Source organism: Heloderma suspectum, chromosome 4 (genome assembly GCF_057233095.1).
Source record: "Heloderma suspectum isolate Gila_16-S chromosome 4, 16-S_ref, whole genome shotgun sequence".
Classification (NCBI taxonomy): Eukaryota; Metazoa; Chordata; class Lepidosauria; order Squamata; family Helodermatidae; genus Heloderma; species Heloderma suspectum.
Genome location: NC_139461.1, coordinates 167,364,959 through 167,392,693, shown reverse-complemented (window position 1 = coordinate 167,392,693; position 27,735 = coordinate 167,364,959). Strand labels below are relative to the sequence as shown.

The 27,735-nt window shown below is 41.4% G+C and overlaps 2 protein-coding genes across 6 annotated transcripts in view; both read right to left on the bottom strand.

Annotated features, from left to right (window-relative positions):
* Window positions 1-27,735, bottom strand: part of RABGAP1L (RAB GTPase activating protein 1 like) — a 280,035-nt gene that overhangs the window by 147,937 nt on the left and 104,363 nt on the right. The gene's annotated exons all lie outside the window — the stretch shown is intronic.
* Window positions 4,727-27,446, bottom strand: GPR52 (G protein-coupled receptor 52). Its single transcript, XM_084851208.1, has one exon. The coding sequence runs from the start codon at window positions 27,229-27,231 to the stop codon at window positions 26,146-26,148; it is 1,086 nt and encodes a 361-aa protein (XP_084707334.1). The 5' UTR covers window positions 27,232-27,446; the 3' UTR covers window positions 4,727-26,145.

Sequence of the window (27,735 nt, the reverse complement as noted above, 5' to 3'; positions counted from 1 at the left end):
GTCTAGCAAGCCCCCCTCCCGCACACTCTCACTACCAGGGTCAATATCTATCTCAGGAATGCTGGCAGGAGGAATCTCTGCCAGCTGCTGTGCCTGTGAGGGATGAGCGGGCTCCTCTCCCATGGATTGCTTTTCCTCCTCAGAATCAGAACTGCTCTGGGGTTCTATGGGCTCAGTTTCCACCCTGACATCAATCTGTTTCCTGACATGGAAACAGAATGAGAAGCGCTTTCTGGTTTTATCCAGATCTTTATGAAATTGCTTTCATCCATCAGGGGCACATGAAACAAGTGAAGCAGAGTATACATTCCCTAAAAACCCACTTTCACGGGTCACACAGCCCTTGAAACCCCTGTACTTTGGGTTTGGGTAGGCAGATTAGAACTGAACATCAACCCTATCCATAGGTGCTGCCCAGCGAATGAGAGAGGCTTTTTCCCTGCCCCGATTCACACTCCCCTGCAGAGGGAAGTTTACTGGAACCGCTGAATTAAGCCCCTGTAGTTTACCCCACATCTCTCCACTCTCATCCACCATTGGGATATTGTGAAAGATGAAAAGATACTGCGCTATTGTGAATAGGAAAAGCAGGCTACATAATCTGAATGGGAAAAGAAGCTACTGCGCTATTCTAAATGATTGAAACAGCATGACTGCGCTATGATGAATAGGAAAAAGAGGCTGCATGCCATGAATGGATACAACAGCTACTGCACTAGGCTAGATACTGTGAATGGGAAAACAGCATTACTGCGATATAGTGAAAGAATGAAACAGTGCGAAGTAGTGCTAAATGGGAAAGAAAGCCTGTGTCCAAAAGCATCTGACTGCTAATGTGGATAAAGAAGGAATGGAGAGGGGGAGCAGCCCCACCCCTTGGCTACATCACAGAGGCATGGCCAGGATTTAATGTGGAGGGATGGGGCACACCACAGCGGAACTACACAGGCGACATGTTTAAGGAAAAAAAGTTGCACTAAAAGGACTTTCTGAAAATGCGCCTTTTCCAGAGGGAAGTTGCAGGATTGCTGCAGATTGGCAACAGCAATATCTGTCGTGAACAATCCTGATGTGCTCTCACTCTGCACTAAATTGGCTGTGTAGATTGGGCCCTCAGTTTTCAGCAGTAAGCCCCCCCCCCCAACACACACACACACACACACACAGTCCTTTTTGGAATGGCCAGTTCAGCAACTGCAGCTCATATAGCTTTGGTGCTTTTTCTTTTCCTGTAATGATGGTCCTCCCTCCCATCAGCCAAGGCTCCTTCTGGGAGCCTTGAAGAATTAGCTGCTGGAGATCCCTGTACCTGTTTGGCAAAAAAACCTGTTTAATACACTGGACAAATACTGGGAGTGCACTATCCCCTAAGACAAGGGTGGGGAACCTTGGTGAACTCCAACTTTCATCAGCCCCAGCCAGCATGGCCAATGGACAAGGATGATGGAAGCTGGTGTCCAACATAATCTAGACTTTAGAACAGACTTAAGAGACAAGGCAGGAGTGGAGGAATCTCTTTTTTGGGATAGGACAGGATAGCTTAGCCTCCACTCCGCTTCCCTCCCCATTGCTATCCCTCAAAAGCTTGCCTGCAACATGAGAACCATGCCTGAATGTCATACCACCTGCCCAATAAGGAGCAAGTGAAGGCTGAGGCACTCACCCTAACTACAACAGGATCAGGAATGAGTGTGCTCTTCTTGCACTGAGCGCCTTACATGCTGTCTGATGCATAGGGGAGGGCTGTGTAATTGCAAGTAGATAAATAGGCACCGCTTTGGCGGGAAAGGTAACAGCGCTCCGTGCACCTCGGTGTTCAGTCATGCTGGCCACATGACCACGGAAGCGTCTTTGGACAGCGCTGGCTCTTCGGCTTAGAAACAGGGATGAGCACCGCACCCTAGAGTCAGACACGACTGGTTGGGGACACCTTTACTTTAATAGTGTTTTTAGTGTACACCAGTCCTCGGGGAAGAAGAGCAAGATAAATGATTTTAAAACAAATAAAATAGGTGGTGTGCCCAAAGGTCTGATAGACTGCTGCCACTTGCTCCTGTGGGTGGTGGTTCTAGAGCTGTCCTCCACAGGAGGGTGGCAGAGACTGTGAATAGGAAGAATGTGCTATGAGTGTATCTTTCTTTTGCTTTGCAAAAACATGTATTGCCTGCAGATTTCCCCACTGCAAGGAGAGAGAGAGGGCCAGGCACATAGGTGGTGGTTGTTCACGTGGAAATGTCACCAGCACTCTTCAGAAGCCTAGAGCGTTTCCTACCACAGGTTAGGTGGCTTGATATATCTGGTACTTCCTCTTCTGGTAAGCCATCGTGACAGAGAGCATAAGCAACAATATTCTGGCTGCCAGGCTCCGTAGCACAAGACCAAGGTTGCTTCAAAGTTGTGCAACAGCACAATTTTAGTGAGGTTTACAGAGACATAGTTTGTACACTGCACTGTGCCTATGTGTGATGCACTTAAAGAGCATCACAGCAGGAAGTATTTATCATTACTATTCCTGCCTTAATTACTTTTCTCCCACCATCTGAGGCCAGCTATTTTTAAAGAACTTCTCTCTACAGTAATGCTGTAATTACCTTCCCCCAAAATAGATTCTGCTCATCCCTGCTTATAAAGCTCTGCGCATTTTAAAATTACCAATATATCTCTATGGAGACTTCATCATGGTATTTATCTCACACAAGAGAACATAAAAATTACACACACATGTATTTAATTTTAGACTTCTTGCGCAAAGTTTTACATAATCAGGATCACCAACTTAGGCAGTAAAAATGTTTTAAAGTCATGTCATATATAGCATGAACAAATTGTAGAGCAACCCCATCAATGCAGCTTCATATAGAAATGTGTTTTCTGCAGATCTTTCTGCTGGAAGACACAAAAAAACCTGGTAGATGTAAATTTCAATCACCGTCTCATTTAGCCCAGTCAGGTGCCCTTCACCCTCTGCCCAACTGGAGTCATGTTCAGGTGCATTTCATATCCAGTTCTATGGCATGGTGGTCTAAGGAGTCACTCTTTAGGAATAATATTTTTACACGCATGGCCTTCAGTGATAATTCCATTCAGCTCATCAACTGGGTGGACGGTGGAAGTGGGCTGCTTGCCTAATGAGCCTTGCTGCATGGCAGTGGCAACTTAGTGGGGAGTTTTGGCAGCTGATGAGGTGTCAGGAGGTACACCAAGCTTTAGCTGCAGTAGAGAGGCAAGGGGCTACATCACCTATGGAATTCACTACCTCAAGATGTGGTGACAGTCACTAGACACATTCATGGAGTATAAATCTATGAATACATACTACTTATGATGCCAGTGTGGAATTTCAGGTTCAGACACACCATACTATGCCTCCAAGTATCAGTTACTAGGGAGCAGGGGAGTTGTTAGAGCACGGCCCACCTGGGCAAGGGCCCCGGATCTTTTTTGAGCTGTGTCCCGGATCTTTTGAGCTATCCTAATTGCCATTTTTTTTTTACATATTCCCATTGACTTGCATTGGAAAACAAGAAGGGCCATAACTTTTGTAGTTTGTAAGATAAATTCATGAAATGTGGAGGCTTGGACGCCCCCATGGAGCTGATTGAATTTGCCAAATTTCAGGAAGGTATTTGAAGGAAGTGGCATTTGTGCTAGTCACAGGTAAAATTTACTATTTTCAAGAAAATCTGTCAAAGCAAAGAGCTATTTTTCTGTGCTTCCACATACTTGCATGGAATTTGGGGACCTGGTAGCCCCCATAGAGATGACTGAGCCTGCTGAAGTTCAGACAGTTAGGTCTAGTGACTTTTGTGCTAGTCACAGGTAAAATTTGCTTTTTCCAAGAAAATCTGTCAAAGTAAAGAGCTGTACTTTTTTTTTGTGCTTCCACATAAATTCATGGAATTTGGGGACCTAGCAGGCCCTGTGGAGCTGACAGAACCTACCAAATTTCAGACAGTTAGGTGGTTTTTGTGCTAGCCATGAGTAAAGTTTCCTTTTCTCAATGTCTAAAACAAAAAGTAAAAACTGTCAAGTCACCCAGGGGATTAGAGATCCTAATCAGAAGGTGTTTAAGGTGACCATTAGGACGTCACTATCCCGAATCTCTGGTGTAGGTTTTATTTGAGGTACAAAAAACCTCTCTCCCCTACTTTTCTTTTCCGCTCTTACATGCCCACTGTTGGGAGTTTGCCTACAATGAAATCTTGAAGAGGGAGAAGGAAAGGAAGAAAGAGCTCCATGTGAAATACTGGTATTTCGTACCGCATCTGATTTTACTGCTCCAAAGTTGAACTTTTGGCTTCTGTAGAAGTTTAGTAGCTTCAGTAAAGCAAAGGAGCCAATCAGCCTCCACAAACTTCTTTCTCCCTGACTTTAATTTATCCTAAATAGCTGTAGGACTCAAATAATGCCAAAGGGAGGGTTAGGACTATGTGGCATCATGATCGAGAAACTGCTGGGGCTTTTAAAAGGTTCGACAGTTTTAAAGAAGCTAGAAAAAGCCCTCAGCCACCTCACTTCATAAAACTCATTTAAGTACATGCAATCATTGCAAACCCTGCACAGCCTCCTAAATTTCTCTGAAGTACTACCTCTCTGAAAGGGGCCATTTGGCTTAGGGAATTCACTCTACCCCCCCACCCCCGCACACATTTCCAATCACCATTCTTTTCTTCTTCCCTCCCCTCCCCTCCCCTCCCCTCCCCTCCCCTCCCCTATCCTGTTCTTTCTTTCTTTCTTTCTTTCTTTCTTTCTTTCTTTCTCTTCTTTATTCCAACCAGAGCATATCTTGGGGAATTCATAAAGAGAATTCTCTTCGGTGGGCAAAAGAAGTTCTGAACTGTATTTGACTTTATACAAACAGACAAGGGGGTTGGTTTTCCTCCTTCTCCTCACTCAAGTCTTTGAGAAGGGTGAGTTCACATGATTGCAGAGAAACAAATCTGGGGCTGTTTTGTTTGTCCGTTGCCATTATCCAGCAATAGGAAGGGCTGCAGCTCAGTGGCAGAGCACATGCTTGGCGTGCAGAAGGTCCCAGGTTCAATCCCCAGCATCTCCAGGTACAGCAAGGAAAGAATCCTGCCTAAAACTTTAGAGAGCTGCTGCTGCTGCCAGTCAGTGTCAACAATCCTGGGCTAGATGGACCCAGGGTCTGACTCAGTATAAGGCAGCTTCCTATGTTCCTATGAAGAGAAAGCTTTAATTAAAAAAAAAAAGGAGTTTAGGGTTTGTTTTTTAAGTGGAGGGGAGATAAATATTGCTAATTTATGCAATCCTATGTATGCCTACTGAAAAGTCCCATTATGTTTAATGAGGCTTGCCCTCAAGAAAGTGTGCATAGGATTCCAACACAAGTTATTTTGCAGGGAGGTTTGCACCTTGATGTTCTGCATGTTTACTCAGAAATAAGTCCTGAGTTGTGAGCATGGTGCTGCAAGCTTAATACAGCGCCTACCCAATTCCGTCTAATGAACTGACTACCCTTTCAGCTCAGTCCTATGCACGTTTTGTCATTTATGGGTTTGGGGTTGTTGTTTTTTTGCATGAACTCTAGCTTCAGTGGTGAGGGAAAGGCACTTACTACATGCTTAGTACTTAGCCCTAGTTTTGAAAACAGACTCATTGGCTGAATCCTGGTGAAGTCTTGGCACAAATGTAGTTATGGGGAGGAAGATACAATGACAGCTTGTGCATAACAAGGAGGAGGTAGACAGAAGTTGCACAAAACAAGACATCTGTTTTTTTTGAAGAGTTGCTGGAGGATGGTAGGATGAGGAGGGATGGTTGCATGGAGGGGAATAGAATTGGTAGGGGGAGAATGTAAGTGCTCAGTAGTGAAAGAAAAACATTCTGCACATGCTCAGAGGCACTCTATATTTAAGAACATGAGAAGAGCTGTGCTGCATCAGACCAAGCTCCATCTAGTCCTGCATTCTGTTCACACAGTGGACAACCAGAAGCCCATAGGAAACCCACAAGCAGGACATGAGTGCAATAGCACCTTCCCACCCATGTTCCCAAGCTGCTAACATTGGTGAACTGTAAATAAATTCCAGTAATTCTAAATTAGAATGCTTGTATATCCTTCAGAAACTTTGCAGATTTCTTGCCTGGGGTACATCTCTAATGACCTATGCGTTTTCATACAAATTTACCCAAAAACTATTGAGGGAAATGGAAGTGAATGGAATGTGAATGGAAGTGAATGGAATTCTTCCAAGTGAATGGAAGGGAAAGCAATTCACTCCCTCCCCCAAATTGGAGGACTCCCCTTCCACATGAACTCCTGCACCTATCCTTCTGAAACTTTGCTGTTTTCTTACTTAGGGACAACTCTAGGCTGTCTGTGATTTTCAGGACAATGGTCCACAAGGAACATAGGGAGTTAAGTATGTCCTCTTTTGGAGATCTCACAATGTCAAGGTCACCCTTGCACAAAACCCCTTGTGGCTAGCATTCTGAAATTTGGCAGACAGGATCTCCTCTCTTGGGGCAATGAATCCTGAAATTTTTATCCAATTCTTCCAAGGAATTAAAATGTTATTGGCAGTTCACTTTCAAGAAAATCAAAATATAAACCCTGCACCTATTTTTCTGACATTGGGCAGGTGTAATCCCCTTCTATGGGGCTACTATGCCTGAAATTATCATCCTCTTCTGACCAAGAGAAAAAAGTTACAGTTTATTTCTAATTTCCCATGGTGTCAACAGGAAGCATAAAGACTCATTTTTCCAAACTTTGACTCAGGTTTGGTAATGAGCTGAAGTGGTCTGACTACAAACTGGCCAGAGCAGAAGTGGGATCTTTTCCAAAATGCTGAATTGCGGTCTGATTTGAAGTGAGGTGGGGGGTCAGTGCACACTTCGTATGTCTGTCTGTAATCTATACACACACGCAAGCACACTGCATGTACACACCACACTCACACACATATATCAGACGTACACTTAGACTCGTATATGCAAATCTGTGTTATGGGCCTGTGCCCCAGATCTTTTAAGAACCTAGCAATGCCCCTGCTAGGGAGCAACAATGGGAAACAGCTCTTACCATTGTCCTGGTTTCGGGCTCCCCAGAGGCATCTATTTGGTCACTCTGGTTAACAGGATGCTGGTTTAGATGGACCTTTGGCCTTACCTAGCATGTCTCTTAGGTTTATCCCCCATCAGTATCCCATCTATTTAAACTCATTATACACGCATCTCTCTAAACTTCAGTTCCTCTTCCAATTCATGTCTTATCATAGTAGTTTCAAAACCTTCTAGAAATACATTTCACACTGATACCTGCTGAGCAGCACCTACATATACGCCATGGAGCCCCAGTTTGTTGCTGAAACTGCTGGGGCATGTACACATAGGGCAGTGGCCACGACTGCTTGGCTTCTCCACATGAAATGAAAACCAGGAGTAGCGCACACTCAATCGGTAGTGGCAGGTAAGCTGCTTTTCAAGGAAGCCTGTCCATCTTTGCTGTTCTTCCCCTAGAGGAATCCCATTTAAGCTTCTGAGGAACCCCAGGATTCCACATAACAGTTTGAAACACACTGATTTATAAGATTTAATTGACAAACACATTTTCCCCTGAAACCCCAACATGTAGCAGTATTCTTTCAAACACATCATAGTGGGAGCCACAAATGTAGATGTCCAGGGTTCTGAACTCATATCCTGTATAAATTGTTGGCAAACAATAAGGTAATGGTGCTGGAGTGCACTGGACCAGCACCCCAACATGATTTGTGAGGCACTGAAAATCTTTCAGTGATACCATCGTAAGAAGCTTGCAACATGAGAATTAAGGTGAATGAATATAGCCTTTCCATTCCAACACACACACACAGCCCCTGGACAAAATCTATACCCTTCCCCAATGCATTCAATATATATATATATATATATATATATATATATCCCCCAATCCTTTTGTGCAAATTTGCCAAGATCTAGAAAAGCTAAGAAGTTAAAAAGTATCAAGGAAGTATTATGACACTAAACGTAATACATATGAGAAAAGATAACAAAAGATTAATAGGATTGGCAACAACATTTCACTTCTTTAAAATGGGATGACTTTGTAAGTTTGATAATCATCTTTAACTGAAATGACAAATTTAGTTAACGTATTCATGTTACTAAAAAGAATACTTTAGAACATTTGAATAATCCTTTTTCATGGCAAATCAATGTCATTTGCAGTTAACGGCTAGGAATACACTGGAGATATTTAATTTTGTTAGAAAAACCACACCTTTTATCTCCTGCTTTTCGTTTTCTTTTGAAAGAGAATTAACACATTCATACGAAACCCACAATTGACAACACAATTGCCATACTAAATCCTCCAAAATATCTACAAATCTTAACAATAAATCTAGAATTATTTTCTGCTAGGAGAAAGAAACACCAGGGGCCAATAAATAGGTGCCCTCAATCAACATCATCTATGTTAAAAATCAGCTTGAATATCAGAATCTTATTTTTCTTAAGGTGGTTCCTGAAGTGTCCTTTCCTTATGTGATTCACAGAGAAGGGGCAAGAGGAAAATAAATTCCAACAACACACATTCATAGGGCTGGATCTAGAGTTGACCATCTGTTCTCTGCATGGAAAAGACTGCAATCCAGCCCTCTAAAGCATGGTTTCAAGGGGAATAAGGGGGAGGAGGAATAAGCTAAAAATTGCCTCCAGCAGGAATGACCAATGAGCAAACTTCCATTCATGGGAATGCTGGATCCAAACTATAATCTTCTATCTTCTTCTATATGAGAATATGTTAGTGTAACGCTTCTTACTAGAGATCTACCAAACCAATTTTACTCATTTTTTTAGACTGAAGCTTGAGCACTATAGATGTGCAGAAAATTTTGAAACTTTGAAAAAGTTCAAAGCTCAGGCTTTAATATCAAAACAGTATGTTTATTTGCTCTGCGCCAAACAGTCTCCTATTGCTCTATGGTTCAGTGCCAGTTTAGTTGCGCTGCACCAAGCAGCACCTGATCTGACATCACATGTTTTCAACCTCCATTACCTGCATCCTCCTGCTTTCCTTTTTTCTGTTTGGGTTTGTTTTTATTTGTTTTGCTTCATAGGCAGGCTTTATGGGGTGCTGCTAGGCCTTGGGGCGGTTGCTAAGGGCAACAGCCACCCACCCCCCTCGGATTGTATGGTTTCAAATGGAACGAATCAGAGAGCAAGGAGGGAGAGGCTGCTGATGCTCCTCCCATGATGCCCTGCACATGGGTGAAGTAGGAGTGTGTGTGTGTGTGTGTGTGTGTGTGAGAGAGAGAGAGAGAGAGAGAGAGAGAGAGGTGGAGTAACAGGTGGGGTGACGTGGCAAAAGTGGGCAGGGCACAAAACTGGAGCCATATTGGATGGCTCTGGCTCAGGGCAGGTGAGAGAAAGGTGGCATTTTTTCTTCTTGCTCCCCCCCCCCTTTCTCACCTTTTGATTTTCAGGCTTAGGTGAAGATGGGGTGGGTGCTTCTTGGGTGGAGGCTTGGAACACCCCCTTTCCCTGCAACAGAGGAGGTGTGGTTCCATCTATCCTATGTAATAAATAGGAAGGGGTTCTTATTGGAAGGAGGGAGGCTAATTGTGTGGGTGAATGAGAGGGAGGGAGGTGGGTTGGAAGACATTGTTCACTATGGAGGGGGAGGCTTGCTTTAATGTAGTGCGAAGAGGTTGTATTACTGGGGTGCTCACTGAAGGGAAGCTGATGTGGGACATAACTGGAAAGTTGAGAGAGGAAAAGGGAAAGAAGGAAACGGTCCCTGAAAGTTGTTCCAGTCACAAGGGAAATGGCCAAAAATATTTTCATCCAATCATTCTCAGACTACTAGCGCCCGTGGTGACACGGGCTTTACGCTATTAACCAAATGTTGGAGAGTATGGACAAAATTTAGGGCACTTACTGTGCTTGAGGAAATGTGGATGTGGGGTCAAATTCAAGCAGAGCATAAACATTTCTTGGAAAATAGCCATTTTGTCCTCCACAGGTCAAAGCCTGAGCGGACTTCAGGTTTCAGTCCGATAACTCCCAAGCAACCGGCTGAACTGTCTGGAGTGTCATTAAACGTTTGTGAACATTCTAAAGTCACAGGAACATAGGAAACTACCTTATATTGAGTCAGACCATTGGTCCATCTGGCCCAGTATTGACTGGCAACACTTCTCCAGGTTTTCAAGAAGGAATTCTTCTAGACCTACCTGGAGATTGAACTTTGGACCTTCTGCAAACCATGTGCTCTACAAGAGCCACAGCTCCTCCCAGTTTAACAGCATAGCTAACTCCCATGTTAAGCTCTCTCAGTACAAAGTACTTTCAGCCAGAAGGAACTGGAAGCTCATGATGGAAAGGGATATTATTACAGGGGCAGCTGGATGAATATGGGACTGTGCATGGGCACACACTATTAGTGTGTAAGGCATGTGGGTGGACAGAGAGTGAGTAACGTGAGCAGGCAAGGCACTGCAAACAAAAACATATTACAAGTCTTCTCAGGTCTCCACTTTAGTTGTAACCTTTTACTTAACACATTAGGTAAGTAAGTGTTAAATGAATTCATGCAATTCATGTACATTATAGGATAGAGCAAAACTACTGTTGTTCATATGAATTCTAGCAAGGAAAGTTTCCTTCACCTCTGAATTTTAATAAGATACCAAGTAACCAAAACAGTGACAGTGGCTGCATTTTAGGTACACAGGTTATCTCATAAAAAAACCCATTAAAGATCACCAATTATTATTGTCATGTTGTAAGTATACCAAGCCACATTTGTTTTCTCTGATATATATATACATACATACATACATACATAAGAACAGCCATGATATATATATATACATACATACATAAGAACAGGGTCCATCTAGTCCAGCATTCTGTTCACAGTGGCCAAACAGCTCTCAACCAGGAACCCACAAGCAGGATATGATCGCAACAGCACCCTCCCACCCGTGTTCCCCAGCAACTGGTGTACATAGGCTCACTGCCTCTGCTACTGGAGGTAGCACATAGACATCACGACTAGTAGCCATTCATAGCCTTTTCCTCCAGGAATGTGTCTGACCCCCTTTTAAAGCCACCCAAATTGGTGGCCATCACTACATCCTGTGGTAGGGAATTCCATAGTTTAACTATGCGCTGTGTGAAGAAGTACTTCCCTTTATCTGTCCTGAATCTCCCACCAATCAGCTTCATGGGATGACCCTGCATTCTAGTATTGTGAGAGGGAGAAAAATGTCTCCCTATTCAAATTCTCCACACCAAGCACAGTTTTGCAAGCCTCTATCATGTCTCCCCTTAGCCTCCTTTTTTCTGAGCTAAACAATCCCAGCTGTTGTAACCTTCCCTCATAGGGGAGATGCTCCAGCCCCTTGATCATTTTAGTTGCCATTTTCTGCACTTTTTCCAGCTCTACAATATCCTTTTTTAGGTGTGGTGATCAGAACTGTACACAGTATTCTAAGTGTGGTTGCACCACAGATTTATATAAAGGCAGTATGATATTGGCAGTTTTATTCTCAATTCCTTTTCTAATTATGCCTAACATGGAATTTGCCTTTTTTACAGCGGCCACACACTGGGTTGATGTTTTCATCGAGTTGTCCACTACAACTCTAAGATCTCTTTCTTGGTTGGTCACCGCTACCTCGGATCCCATCAGGTTATTTTGAAGTTGGGATTTTTTTGTCCCAACATGTATCACTGTACACTTGCCTACACTGAACCTCATTTGCCATTTGGAAGCCCATTCTCCCAGTTTGGAGAGATCCTTTTGGAGCTCCTCACAATCCCTTTTGTTTTAACCACCCTAAATAATTTGGTGTCATCGGCAAACTAGGCTTCACTGCTCACTCCTAATTCCAGATAATGTATGAACAGGTTGAAAAGCGGTGGCCCTAATATTTACTTCCCTCCACTGGGAGAATCTACCATTTATTCTTTCTCTCTGCTTTCTGTTGTTTAACTAGTTAGTGATCCACAAGAGGACCTGTCCTCTTATTCCATGGCTGCGAAGTATGCTCAGGAAGTCCAAGTAAACAATGATATATATATGGGGTGTGAGTGTGTGTGTGTGTGTGTCTCTCTCTCTCACACACACACACACACACACACCATTTAAGATACTAGACTAGTATCTGCCAAAACCACTGAGGGAGCTGGTATCTGAAGAGAGAGCACCTTCAATGTGAGGACTCCAAGGCAATTGGAACTGAGTGGAGGGAGGACTGAAACGCCTATTTGATCCTATCACTGGATTACCAATTTGTGGAATACACTTTAGAGGTATGATCTGATTCCTTACAAATGTCATCCAGGAATTTTATTATAGCAGCCACTGGGCTCTAACTGTGCAGGTACAACTGCCTAGCCTACCTCACAGGGTTGTTGTGAGGATAAAATCTGAGGGGAGGATCATGTACGCTGCCTTGGGCTCCTTTGAGGAAAGGCGTGTTGCAAATGTAACAAATAAAATAAATAAATAAATTGTAACTCCCACTGTATATAATTATGCTGATATTATATTTTTGTTTGTCACTGAATTATTTAACTTCACTCTTTCCCATTCCTAAAACTTGGCACTGCATCCCTGTAAATAAACCCCACTGCTTAAGTGTTTATTAGCAATATAACAAACAATATTCTGAAGGGAAAAGGGAAGAGTGGTAAGACCTCAGGTACCTGAAACCCAAAGGAAAGTGACATCTGGTAAGAAGTTCTATAAAAATAAAACCATTACATATAGTCTGTTCTGTTACTACTTCCCAAGTGTTTTATACAATCCACAATTACACAACCTCTCTCACATAATAGGCTTAATTACTCCCAAACTGGACAGGTTTAACCTCATCAACTTAATTAAACTAATCCCCTAATTACTCATCCTTCATCTTTTTCTTCCTCTTAGAGGCATTACCTACTTTTCTCTCTAATTAGATTATATCCAGGGAAAGGAACTAATGGGGAAATGTAGCAAGTTAAAGTGTACCGCTTGCTGGACAAGAGTACATTTATTCAAAGAATATGTGCTATCTCTCTAGTTTCAACAAAATGCATATCAGGAAGGAGAGCTAAAAATAGTTTTACAAGTTCATATGGTGCTACTGGTGCTATAATCATTTTTCCTAGAAATACATGAACATTGTTGCAAGGCAACACTTAAATGGGTAAGCTTTCATAGTACAGTAATACTCTGCACTCTTCTCTTGATCTCTAGGCTCTGTACTCTTAAGTTTCCCTGCCTACTGGAGCCTCTTTGAAGTTCTCAGCTTGCCCCGCAAAGCTAGCTAACAGATCTATATTGAATAAACAGCTTAAAAACCAAGATGTTCAAAGAACACGTATACTTTCTTACAAATCCTATTATCCTTTCTTACATCTAAAAGAGAGATGCAGTCTTGGAAAATTATGTTTACAAAACTGTACAAATTGTCTTGATTTATCTATGGAGAAAAATAATTTTTGATTAATTTTCCTGAGGCTTATATAATTTGTCAATTTAGCCATTGTTATTTGGGTAGTTTCCAATATTTGGCATACAAGAACTAACTGATCAGCAGTTACCATACAACTAGCTAGTTCACCCTGCAATCCTATGCATATTTACTCAAACGACAGCATCACTGAATTCAATAGGCCTTACTCCCAGATAACTGGCAGCACCTCTACTTATCATTATAGGTACAACATACAATCTCATTATTATTTTAAAACAATTTTGAGAAGTTTCCTTTTCCCCCACAAATATTTCTATGTTTGTGTTCGAATGATAACCCCTTTATCTTATGCCCATTTAATCAAACTATTCTACTTGTTTCATTTCACATTCATATTACACAAGTTTAAAATTTGATAAGAGATGTTTATAATTCTTCATAACAATTTCCTTAAATTTAGAGCACCGCCTTTGCCCAGTCCTGAGTACAGCGTAAGTAAAATCTTGAATGTGAAAGTATTCAAACCATAACTGGCTCTCCTCAATCCATTCCACGTTAATATGCTTTAATATGATAAACTTCTATTATCCACAGCTCTGTCCTGGGCAGAGCAATCCTACAATCTCAGGGGAGATTAGAACGAGGACAAACTGCCTCACCCAAAGTCCTGCTGGGCTCATGCTGGGAAGAAGAGAGGGAGCAGCAGCATTTTCCTCCTCTCCTTCCTGTTCCAGATTGTATTATTACTAGAACGATTTCTCTCACATTGCAACCAATGGGAAGGAAATTATACCAGGTGGCCCAAAAGTAGGTATACAGTTGTTTAGAATGTTGATGGGAGGGGGAGAGAATGTGTGAGTAGAAGATGTGTGGGTGGAGTCAGAATGACAGTTGGGAAGCGTGAGTGACAGGGAGTGACAGTTAAATCAGTTAAATATAGAGAGTGAGCAGAGTGAGGCCCTTAAGTAGGTATACAGTTGTTTAGTTGTTTAGTGTTTGCTTGTTTTTACTGATATTGTGAATGATGGCAGTGAACTTGAGTCAAGAACAAAGAAAGTGGATTCTAAAGCAGTACTGGAAGACTGAAAATGCCGAGCGGGTGCGCACAGCGTGGCAAGAAGCATCTGACACTCCTCCACCAACGTGTCTGACAATTTATCGTCTTAGAGATAAATTTGAAGCAACAGGTGCAGTGGCTAATGCACTGAAATTTGGACATCCTAGAACATCTATGACAGAGGAAAATGAGATGAGAGTCGCTCTGACATTTGTGAACAGTCCGAAAAAGTCCACACAACGTGCATCTAAGCAGCTATCCATACCTAGAATGTCCTTTCAGAGCTTAATGCGTAAATTGAAATTGAAGCCGTACCGTCCAAGACTGTTACATGGTCTTCTGGAGGACAACCCAGACCGTCGGTTGCAATTCTGTGAGATGATGCGTAACCAAATCTCTAACGAACCAGATCTTCTTGATAAGATCATCTGGTCAGATGAGGCTTCTTTCAAGTTGTCAGGCCACGTGAACAGGCATAACTGTGTGTATTGGGCAGATGAAAATCCTCATTTGACTATCACATCTCAACTGAACCAGCCAGGCGTCACAGTGTGGGGTGCACTGTCCAGCAAAGGTGTTGTAGGACCAGTTTTCTTCGATACAACCGTGGATAGTAACAATTACCTAAACATGTTACGCGACGTGGTAGTGCCACAACTCAGAACCAGGGCTAACTTCGCCGAACTGTTCTTCCAACAAGATGGGGCACCTCCTCATTATGCTTTTGCAGTAAGAGACTATCTTGACAACACCTTCCCACAGCATTGGATCGGACGACGTGGCAGCATTGAATGGCCGCCACATTCATCCGACTTAACACCAATGGACTTCTTTTGGGGGGGCATAGTAAAGAATAAGGTTTTGAGAGGAATCCCCGGACAGTGGAGAATTAAAAGAGTTCATCTTGGAAGCGTTTATGGACATTGATGTAGATTGGAATTGGTGTCGTACTGTGTGTCACGGTGTTCTGGACAGGTTCGAGGAATGTTGCAATGCTGATGGAATACATTGCGAGCACTTACAAGATTAAACAGTGTAAACAAATGTAAATGTAATAAACAATGTAATAAAATGCAAATAGACTATACGGTATACCTACTTTTGGGCCAGTCTATATGGCAGCTCCAGGGCCAGCATACGTTCCTCCCAAATCAGAGATGTGTCTGGGAACTGGGAGGTGTTTGGATCCAGTTGATTCAAAGCCTGTTCTGATCTGGTCTGCCCCCTTTTTTGCCTCTTCCAATGCTGGAGAGGGAAGGGCTGTAGAGGTTTCCTCATGGACTGGCAGCAGACAACCGAGGTTGGATTTCTGCCTCTGAGGGTGGACCTCTCTCTGCCCTCAGAGAGGGAGATCTGATGGCCCTTAGGCCATCCCTAAGGCCCTTAGGACACCCTCCCAGGGACCATACAAAATGGAAGGTAACTCTAGAAAAGCCATTGCTCTTCGAATTTATTTATTTATTAATTAAATTTCTATACCATCCAATAGCTGAAGTTCTCTGGGCAGTTCACAGAAATTAAAACCACAAGTACAGCATAAAACAATATAAAATATAAAAGCTTAAAACCACAATATAAAAGTACAAACAGAATAAAACCTAGCAGCAATGTAGAGGTTTAAAATACAGATTTAAAACAGCAGAGCTAAAAGACCAGAATGCTAAAATACGAAAATGCTAGGAAAATAAAAATGGTCTTCCAACTGGCGCTGAAAGAAGTACAACATAGGCACCACGTGAACCTCTCTAGGGAGCTCATTCCACAACCGGGGTGCCACAGCAGAAAAGGCCGTCTTCCTGGTAGCCACCTGCCTCGCTTCCTTTGGCAGGGGCTGAAGTAGAAAGACCCCTGAAGATGCTCTTAGGGTCAAGGCAGGTACAAATGGGAGTAGGCAATCCTTCAGAACCTGGCCCAAAGCTTTTTAGGACTTTGAATGTTAATACCAGCACTTTGAATTGGGCCTGAAAATGGACTGGCAGCCAGTGCAGCTGGATGAGTGCTGGCATAATCTCGTTGGCCAGTCCCCGTTAACAATCTCCCTAGCACATTGTTTTAACTGTTTTAGATTTTAACTAGTTTTAGCTTGTTTAATAGTTTAATATGTTTGTAGGTGTTTAATTTATTTATTGTTTTATACTGTTGACATTGATTTTATCTGTATGCTGCCCTGAGATCTTAATGATATAGGGCGGGATAGAAATGTTTTAATTAATTAATTACTTAATTAATTAAATCTTGCTGCCCTGTTTTGGAGCAACTGAAGTTTCCAGACCATTTTAAAAGGCAGCCGCATGTAGAACGCATTGCAGTAATCCAGACAAGAGGTTATCACAGCATGGATAACTCTAGCTAGGCTATTTCTGTCCAGATAAAGGCATACTTGGTATATCAGCCTAAGCTGATAAAAGGTGCTTTCTGCCACTGAGTCCACCTGTGCCTCAAGTGACAGTTTTGGGTCCAAGAGCACCCCAAACTATGAACCTGATCCTTTAGCGGGAGTGCAACTCCCTCCAGAACAGGTTGAACATCACCTAGCCGGGCAGACGAACCACCCACTAACAGTACCTCCGTCTTGTCTGGACTGAGTCTCAGTTTATTGGCCCTCATCCACTGGCCCAAGCAGGGATTCAGAACATCCACTGCCTCAGCTGGATTTGATGAAATAGAGCTGGGTGTCAATATCCAAATTTCTGGGTATCTGTTTAACTGTGGATCATCCATGACTAAAGAAGGAGATTTGGATGGATTTACCCTAGCCTTAAAACACATTCCACCTTCTAAGGAGATTAATAGTAAAACAGAACTTTCAAATACCCAATCACTTTATATTGTTATTACCCTATAATAGGTACAGGTATATTCAAAATAGCTTCCTCAAATTTTGTAAAGTAAGAATATGGATTATTTTTAACCCAGTTAACCAATTAGGTAATTTGCGAAATAATGTATTTTTATACTGGGAATGCCTAATCCATCTTTCTTTTTCTCATCATGTAAATTAACTGATTTCACTCTGCAATTTTTATTTCTCCAAATAAACATTAATAACAACTTTTGCTATTTCTTTAATAGTTTATTCAAAATGTTAATTGGAACAGATTGAAATAGAAAATTTAAACTTTAGTAACAAGGTCTTCAACTGCCAATATTTTCTGTATAAATGATAAATTCAATTTCATCTGTTGTATTAATGTCACAAAGGTCTTATATAGAGGGTCATAATTGCTCATATAAAGATCTTTGGTATTATTTAGAAATGTATATTACAATATCTTACTCGTTTATTTGCCCAATAGGCCTGTGCAAGGTTTTATTCCCAGCCAGACTGACACCTTTCCCTTCCGTCATATAAGTTGGACTGCAAACATTCTGATGACTTTGCCCCAAGTTATAACATTTGTCAATATTTCATGCTATCATACCAGTTCTGAAAACCAGCATAAGAGACTTCACCATCACATAATAGTATAGATTTATTATATGTAAACTACAATAAAAGTTCAAGAGTATCCCATATTAAAACACACGTCACATGTCAAAGACTTGAACATTTAAGGAGACAAACATTATCTTCCCAGTAGTATTTACCAAGGTTCTCCTTCTCCCTTCTAGCCTTAAATACCCAATATCAGGGTTGTATCTCAGCCCATAGAGTCCCAAAGCAGCTCTGATTCTGAGGAAAGACAACTCGTGGGGGAGGAACTCTCTCAAACTTCAGAGGTGCAGCTGGAGGGGGAGCCCCCCCCTTCTCACATCCCTGGGAGTGACAGCGAACCAGGCATGGAAAAGAAGGGACAACCTGAACTTTTAGACGTTCAAAACAACCTCAGTGGTTTTGGCAGATACTAGTCAGATGCAGGCACAAGCGAGAGATCACAGGGACCGAGCTTCGGCACTCAGCCTGATTGGCTCAGCGTCAACAGCTGCGCCTAGAAGCATCACGGGAGAGGGGGAGATCTTCCCCTCCCACCCCTTAAGTTCAGAGAATTGCCATTCTTTTCCCAAACAGAGATCAACTGACTAACCCTTAGAACCCCTAGATGTCTGTTCCTTTGTAGTTCCTCTGAGACTCAAGCAATAAGCATCTATATGCCTCATCAGGATAAATGGAATTAAAGCCTTGGAAAGCAGCCCTTTTGTCTGAGTGTTGATTTTGGCTATGCAATTATGCTGTCAAGATGATGCATGCCATATGCCAGCAAATTTGGAAAACACAAGAATGGCCACCAGATTGGAAAAAATCAACTTATATCCCATACCAAAAAAGGGAAACACTAAAGAATGTTCAAACTATTGAACAGTGGCACTTATTTCACATGCCAGTAAGGTAATGCTCAAGATCTTGCAAGGAAGACTCCAGCAACTCATGGAACGAGAACTGCCAGATGTACAAGCTGGGTTTAGAAAAGGCAGAGGAACTACAGACCAAACTGCCAATATCCGCTGGATAATGGAGAAAGCCAGGGAGTTTCAGAAAAACATCTATTTCTGTTTTATTGACTATTCTAAAGCCTTTGACTGTGTGGATCATAACAAATTGTGACAAGTTCTTGGTGGTATGGGGATACCAAGTCATCTTGTCTGCCTCCTGAGGAATCTGTATAACAACCAAGTAGCAACCGTAAGAACAGACCACGGAACAACGGACTGGCTTAAGATTGGGAAAGGAGTATGGCAGGGTTGTAATCTCTCACCCTACCTATTCAACCTGTACTCAGAACACATCATGCGACGTGCTGGGCTTGATGAAGCCAAGGCTGGAGTTAAAATCGCTGGAAGAAACATTAACAATCTCAGATATGCAGATGATACCACTTTGATGGCTGAAAGCAAGGAGGAGCTGAGGAACCTCATGACGAGGGTGAAAGAAGAAAGTGCAAAAGCTGGGTTGCAGTTCAACCTCAAAAAAACATCACACTGACAACAAAGGTCCGCATAGTTAAATCAATGGTAGTCCCCATAATAACGTATAGCTGCAAGAGCTGGACCATAAGGAAGGCTGAGCGAAGGAAGATAGATGCTTTTGAAATGTGGTGCTGGAGGAAAATTCTGAGAGTGCCTTGGACTGCAAGAAGATCAAAGCAGTCCATACTCCAGGAAATCAAGCCAGACTGCTCACTCGAGGGAATGATATTAAAGGCAAAACTGAAGTACTTTGGCCACATAATGAGAAGATAGGATACCCTGGAGAAGATGCTGATGCTAGGGAAAGTGGAAGGCAAAAGGAAGAGGGGCCGACCAAGGGCAAGATGGATGGATGATATTCTGGAGGTGATGGACTCACCCTTGAGGGAGCTGGGGGTGGCGACAGCCGACAGGAAGCTCTGGCGTGGGCTGGTCCATGAAGTCACGAAGAGTCGGAAGCAACTGAACGAATAAACAACAACAAACAGGGGAACCTTGACACCCAGTGGTTCAGTGATGTTCAAAGAATACTACGTAACCCACGCCAGGAGAAACTCAGTTGGAAGCACTTTACATTTGACACAAGTGACCAGATTAAACCCTAAAACAGCAATCCTAAACACACTCTTCCTTGGAATAAATCCCACTGAACTCAATGGGGCTTACGTCTGAGTAGACATATACAGACAGGACTGTGCTGTAAGTTACAGAACTACTGCTGCTTTCCCCCCAAAGACATTTTATTGACTGTATGCCATCTATATCATATGATCTTCTTCAGCCTGGGAGCTAGATCCTCCCTAGCCAAATTGCTTGGCTGGGATAGATCCACCCCTCAGATATGACATAATTCTCCATGTGCACAATATCCAATCAAGGTACACCCACCAAATTAAAGAACTCTCCCACATCTGATACAAAGGTGTTTCAAAAGGCTTGAGCAATGCTGTATTAGCATCCAGGGAGTCCTGGATGTCATTTAGCAGTGAGAAAGATGCTTGCAAGCTGATAAGCCAGATAGTGGCACTACCTTTTGTCTGGGCAGTGTCATCTTCAGGCTCCCTCCCAGCTCACCAGCAGGCATTTCACTGCACAACAGGACACTTCAGAAGCCTCTGCAAGGCTCCTGGTTGTCCTGTCATGTTACATAGGACACCTGCATTCCCTGTGGCATATCCCCCCAGTGCATGTGGGAGGGGTAGTGTCAGGTTGGGAGGATGCCCAAGGATGGTGCTAGCTAGGCACAAGGCAGTGCTGCTCTCAGGCTTCCTTCCCAGCTCACCAGTGCTCTTCCCAGGAAAGTGTGGGGCTGCAGAAGCCCATTGCAGTGTGCAGTTTCCAATACCATATGCCAGCAATGGCTATTTAATGTAAAGCATTTTTATCCTGCTGTTCAGCCAAAAAGGCTTCCAGACTGGCTTACAAAGACAGTCTCTGCCCACAGGCTTATAATCTAAAAGGCATGGCACAGAAGGAAAAGGGACTGGGAGGAAAGCAATCAGGCACTAAATTATTGGGTTCAAAGTTCAGCAGGTCATGGAGCTGGATCTATTTATTTATTTTATTTAAAGTGTTTTTAGCCTGCTCTTCATCGTAAAATAAGTACAATGGAATGGCTGCTGCTTCCTCTTCCTCTGGTGGTCTCAGCGCTGGCGGCTGGGAAACCGAGGGAGGGAGGCTCATGATTTAAGAAGGGGACCAATGCAGTTTGCAGTACTAGGCTAACAATTTGTGCTTATCTGACTGAAGTGAAGAATGGAACTGAAATGAAAGAAGTAACTTTACTAATTTTGATCATTTCCTTGTAGAAGGATAATTCTACAGAGAATACCACATGTTGGATCTATTTTATCAATGTGCTTTCTTTAAAAGAAAACATACTACAGCATACAATTAACTGGGAGTATTATGTTTAAACTGAAGATCTGTGAACAGAGTTCAACATTTACTCTCATATAATAAAATGGGTAAGAATTAATTTAATTGGTTCCTAATCATCATAAGTCCTGTTGGTATCCAAAAATGCCTTCATGGATCAGAATGCCATTAAACATTTTTATTCAATCTTTTACAATTCCAAGCTATAGATAATAAAAGAGGCAAACTGCCAGAAGCTGAAACAACTAAACAAACCAAAGCTCAGGATAAATTAAGTAACATTTTAGAGGTATTACAACATACCATCTTCAGTACTTCCAAACTGTGTAAAAAAAAAAAAAATCTAGCTTGTAAGCTACTTCACCAAATAATACGCATAGTATTTATTCTGCTCAAGCCACTGAATGTGGTACATTCTACCCTCATTTGCCAACATTTGTTCCCTAGCAGCCTCACTATTTAACAGACTGCACTTCATAGAAGCCAGCAGTTTTGCTGCAACAGCTATTACTTTGCTACGTTTCTGCTGCTTAAGGAAAGATGGGCAGTCCAAGGACCTCAAGTTAGAGAAAGGAAATGCCAGTCAGCAGTCAAAGGATCCCAATGGCAGCAAGAGCAAGCAAAAGAGCAATTTACTGTCTTAAATACACTGCAACATGCTCTGCAGTGTTTTCTAGACTCTTAAAAGCCATTTCATATATTATATAGAACAAACCCAGGCCTGTTACCAAATCAGTCAATCTTGGCTCTGCTACACATTTACTGTATGAAACAGGTGTTCATCACATTTATACTTTATAGCAGCCTTCCCCAACTTGGTGCAATCCAGGTGTTTTGGACTTCAACTCTCATTAGCCCCAGCCAGCATGGACAATGGTCAGGAATGCTGGGAGTTATGGTAAAAAAAAACACCTGGGGGGTACCAGGTTGAGAAAGGCTTTACAGTTTTAGGAGTACACACAGGATATACACATGAACATGTGATATTTGAAGAGGTCTTAATGTTATTTTCAGAGAAATTGTAGAGTGGTGAAGACAGGACAAGGTAAATTTGACATAGTAAGCTAGACAGGACTTGAGAGTTCCATAATGGGAACTCCTCATGTGTTTTTCTTTTACGTGTGTGTGTGTGTGTGTGTGTGTGTGTGTGTTTACAAACATCAGTTGCAAGAAGGGAGCAATCTGGATTGGGACTGCAATTTGGGGGATTCTGATGCTGAAAGTCACCCTCTTGAAGCTTCTACATGCTCCCATTGGTAAAACATATAGGCACACAAGGCTAAACCTGTAAAAATTTAAAAGGTATAGCCATTACTTACTTATAGGCAAAGTGCAGCTGGGAGGGGAGCATTTTCAGCAGGAAACAACAGGGGGAAGGGTTTAATCTGTACTTTGAAAAACTAGACTGGTTTATGTAGATGTATTTGCATAAAAAAAAGTGTTTAATCTCTTACTGAACAATCAGGCAAAAAAGAGGCATTATTATTAAAACAAGTATACAAATCTCTGCAGTGAGTTTATTTAGAAGAATAAAACTTCTGTCATTAATATTAAAGGTCTCTAACATTATAGTCTAAATTTATGACCCCCTTGTTCTTAAAATTAGTGAAAGCAGCAAATATATCCTTTGAAGATAGCATTCAAAACTGAAATATCCCTTACCTGACATAAATCCCTTAAACATCTCCCACCATGCCAGAACAGCTCCCCCATTAAGGAATGATCTCACAAATACATGTCTTAAAACTTCAAGAGTGGCAAAACCACTGGGAAGAAGGGCATGATTTGGATCACAGAAAGGTTTAAGTGCCCCTCCCATCTGCTGCTTTATTATCCTTTTTTAAGCATTAGGGCTCTAATATGCATGTTTTGGACATAATTCGTAGTTAGCTCACCAGAAGTGGAATCCTATGATCAAACGACATTCCAGAATTTGGTGAGAACCCTTTGTACAATTTACTAGAATGGAGCATGCAAAAAGTAAATATTAAAGCTTAAACATACTAGCAAAAAGTACCTTTTAATACAGCAATAAAACAAGCCAGTTAACTACTATTATTAACATAAACAGTGAAGACTATCCTTCAGGAGGGCTTTGATACCTGCCTGAGAGGGAGCCTGTAGCTAGACTTTATTTTAATAACCTCTGATGTTATGATTTTCTCCTGATCATTGACTGAATTCATGTTTTAATGTTAGTATGTTTTAGAAAGTTATTCCATATCTTTGTGCGAAGATTCTCTTGTATAAAGCGCCACACACACTGATGGGACTATAGCAACAACAAAAACATAAACCACTTCAGAAGTATTTTCTGAGAAGCTGGACAGAAATCTCAAAACATTTTTGCAAATATCAGTATTTGCTCACCTAGTATAGAGTGAGCTTATATACTTGACTAAGTACTTATATTTCTCTTGTCAGTCTAAATTTTTTGGTCATCATGTTTGCCCACAACTTCTAAACCACTTGTCCATTAAAAATGATGAAAATATGCACATTTAAAAGCAAATATAAAATAAAGTACTGGTGGTACATAAGAAACCACTAGGGCTACAGTCAGAAGACATACAATGCAGCAACCTCGCAAATTAGGTCCTGGGTCTGGTCAGTGCCTCACTAACAGAGACAACCTGAACTCTACATACAAGTCCTCGAGTTCTAAGGAAGAAAATTAGGATATAAATTTAATAAGATACTCACTTCAGTTTCATAGCTACGTGGAATGATTTAGGCTACCCATTGTGTTCTGTGTTAATTTCAGATAGATATCACTGGGCTATCTGAAGGGACCAGGCAACAAGTATTCCACAGCCACCACACTTTGATGCCTGAATTCTAGGCCTCTAAGCGGTGTACATAACATACTGAGACAAGCCCTGCCACTAGGCTTAAAAACCAATTTGTCTTGAGACAATTCCTAATCCACACTTGCACAATAGTAAACCACAAATGAAACATATCCTGCACATTTTTAGGGCTATGTGTTTAAAGCCAAACCTCTTGAAGCACACAGAGAAGAAAATACTATTTCCATGCCCTGCATCACCTTCTGCACACCTGCGTTTACATTTGGAGCCAATATGAAAACCTTTATCACAAAGATATCAGTATTGTGGGCTGCATGTATATCCAAGCTACCATACACAGCTTTTCTCTCTCCCTTTCTCTCACTAATGTGCGCGCACGCACACACACGCGTGCGCACGCGCACACGCACACTCAGTATTGTCTAAAATACTGCTCTGGACTTTTAAAGAACAAAGAAACTGTCTTTGAGAATATGCCAGGTGGCTTTCCTTCACCACTGGGCACAACGTACACTCAACACAAAAAGTGTTATTTTTATATCAGGGCCACATGTTAAAAAAAAAGCCAGGAAATGGCAGCTTGGGCCAAAATCAGTATTTATATATTCTACTGATAACTATGAGAACAATCGAGCCCAGACTAAGCGCTTATAAGTCTTGCTGATTTTGATGGGAATGATTTAAGCATGTTCTAAAATCCCCAGCTAAAATCAACAGAACTTAGACATTGCTAAACTTTGATTGGATCACACCACACATACTGAGTGAGTCCTCACAAACTGATTACAGAGGCACACATACAAATCCCCTTCAAAAACCATTTAACTACACAGACTATTACCTAACAAAATATTGAGATTCTTACTTGGGTCTGGTATTAAGGTCTTTCAAACTTTGTCAATACACATTTAACACTTCAAAATGTACCTCTATGAAGTTGTATTTAATTTTTTATTTATCCCAGGTTTAAAACAATGATTTAATATGCTAGGAAAACCACTGAGCACAGAATACAAAATGTACATTTAGAAAAATACAAACCATTATATTCATGCTGAATTCATGCAATGCACCAACTATAATAGGTACAATGGGGGCAGCTTTTCTTAATTCACATTTTAAAATCTTACTGAGAAGCTATATGACACTTTTGTTACTGCATGTGTCACTTATAAAGCATACAAAGATGCCATGGATTTGTGCTAATTTAGTAGGCACTAGAAATTAAAAGTAATTTGAATATGTTTCACTCACAAGATACAATCTCTCAAGGCCTGCCTCCCAAATAACCCCTTTTGATTTCAGTTGGTGTTGAACAGGAATCATATATATAGATTCTGCCCCAAAATTAGTCATTAGGGGCATGCTTGAGCCACCCCACCAATAATTCTCAGTGCGAGGGGGGAAGCTATATGGGCAAGTTGGCCCTGAAATAAATAATATGCCTGAACAATGGGGTCACAAACTCCAAAAGAACAGAGGAGAAATAAGTCATCCATATATATATTGCAATAGAAAAATAAAACATTTTTCTTCTGCAAGACATAGGTATCTTTCATTTCAAATTACAGCAATTTTAAAAATATTTTTGTACAAGAGACAAAAACTACAACAATGAAACTGCCTTATAAACATTTATTTTTTATCTGCTAAAGACATAATTGGTAAGTCATCACTAACTGTTTTAAACAAGATTTATCTTAATACACCAGATTACTACATATTCATCCACATATATAATATGTGACAATTTCGCTATTAGTGATAAAGTTATTTTTCAGCTCTCAACTCATTAGTTCATTCTACTGGAAGCTTTCCCTTGCATTGACTCACGCATATACCACAATTTCACCAATGATCCACTTCTGACCATTTCAGTTTTCTTCCAGAATCCATCCTTAAAGCAACATGTTTTCATACAAGTCACCTTTTAACCAATAAATTTTACAATGAATAAATATTTCTTTAATTTTTATTCTGCAATATTCCAAAGTATGAAATACAACCTAGTCCCATATGTTAGATTTCATTTGATTGACCGTTTTAGTTCTCCTTAGATGGAGCAGGAATTAGCCCGTTTTCTAGGAACTGGGTCTTGAACAATGCTGTCTTTTTTACGTATACAAGATGAACATATTGTCTCTGACAATCTCCAAAGTCCCAGCCTGAAAACACTATTCGAGAGGCTATATATAACACAGTTACAAAAACTATTGCTTATAGCAAGCCATGTCGTTAAGAAAGAGAGTCCTGGATTTTCCAGCACCCTAGAACTCTCTAGCATAAAGTATATGATGTAGGGGAGCCAGAGCACATAAAACACACTGGTTATACGAAATAAAACCATAGCATAGCGGCGGTCTGGGCTATGCCCAGTTTCTGCAGCAGTATCCACTTCATGACTAGGAAAACGAGCTCTCCTGTCATTTATCTCTTTGGTGTGCTGCCGGCAGATTTTGAATATGTGAAAGTACGTAAAACAGATTATGAAGGCAGCTGGAGCATACAATAAGCACACAATAAAGCCAGTAAAATAAGCATTGGTGAGCCAAGAGGTTGCACACCATTCAAAAATATCTCCATGATAACCGGGCTTTCCCCAGCCAAAAAAGGAAGGCAAGAAGATAAGGCAGGAATAAAGCCAAATCAAAATTATGCAAATTCTCAATCGGCAAGGTGTGACCAACTGGTTGTAGGAGAGTGGTTTTGTGATAGCAAGATAGCGATCCACACTAATGAAAGCAAGGCAGGCCATAGAAACACTTTTCAGTACGGAGATGACATATCCAAAAACTTGACAAGTCAAGGACTCATGGACACCTGTAGAGTAGTGAAGCAATGATAAGGTAGGAACCAGGCAGCTAACTCCAACAAAAAGATCAGCGTATGCCATAGTCTGAATAAAGTAGCTGGTGGTGTAATGATGTAACAGTGGAGCACAGTGAAAGACAAAAATTACTGTTAAGTTGCCGGCAATAATTAAAAATGTTAGTAAGACAATAATAATAGTCTCGAGGATGCAGATGTCGATGGCATTGTAGTGTCCAAATCCAAATGGGCAGGAGTGATGCTCAGAGACATTCACAATGTCAGTGCTCATATTCAGAGTCTTCCACTCAATCCACGTGGACTGGTTCATGGTTTGTATTACATAACAATGTAGTTGGACCGCCACTAACTAGGTGATCTGTCATTCACCACCTAATTTTGTTTCTATGTCTCAATTTCTCAATGTAGATTTTATAATTGTTTCTGCAGGATTAACATTATAGTGCAGAAAAGAGGCAAAAAGGCCACTACTCAGCTTCTTCCTGTGCTCATTCCTTTCTTAGCAAAAAAACATAAGGCACTTCTAAACAAAGTCATTCATGCTGTACTTCTGAAAGACAGAAATACAAAAAAGGAGAGAAAAAGTCAATGTTGTCATAAAAAATCTCCAGCAGTGCATTTCCCCCCCCCCAAGGGGGGGGATAATGTTTTTAAAAAAGGAATAGTGGGGGAGGGGGATTCTCAACACAATGTTTCTAAACAAGTTGTTAGGAATTAAAGTCTAAGAACAAAGTGATTAAGAAGTCAAATAAGATGCTCATTCTAATATACTGTCTCTTTTGGCTCTCTTCAAATGATAATGCCATTTGTATCA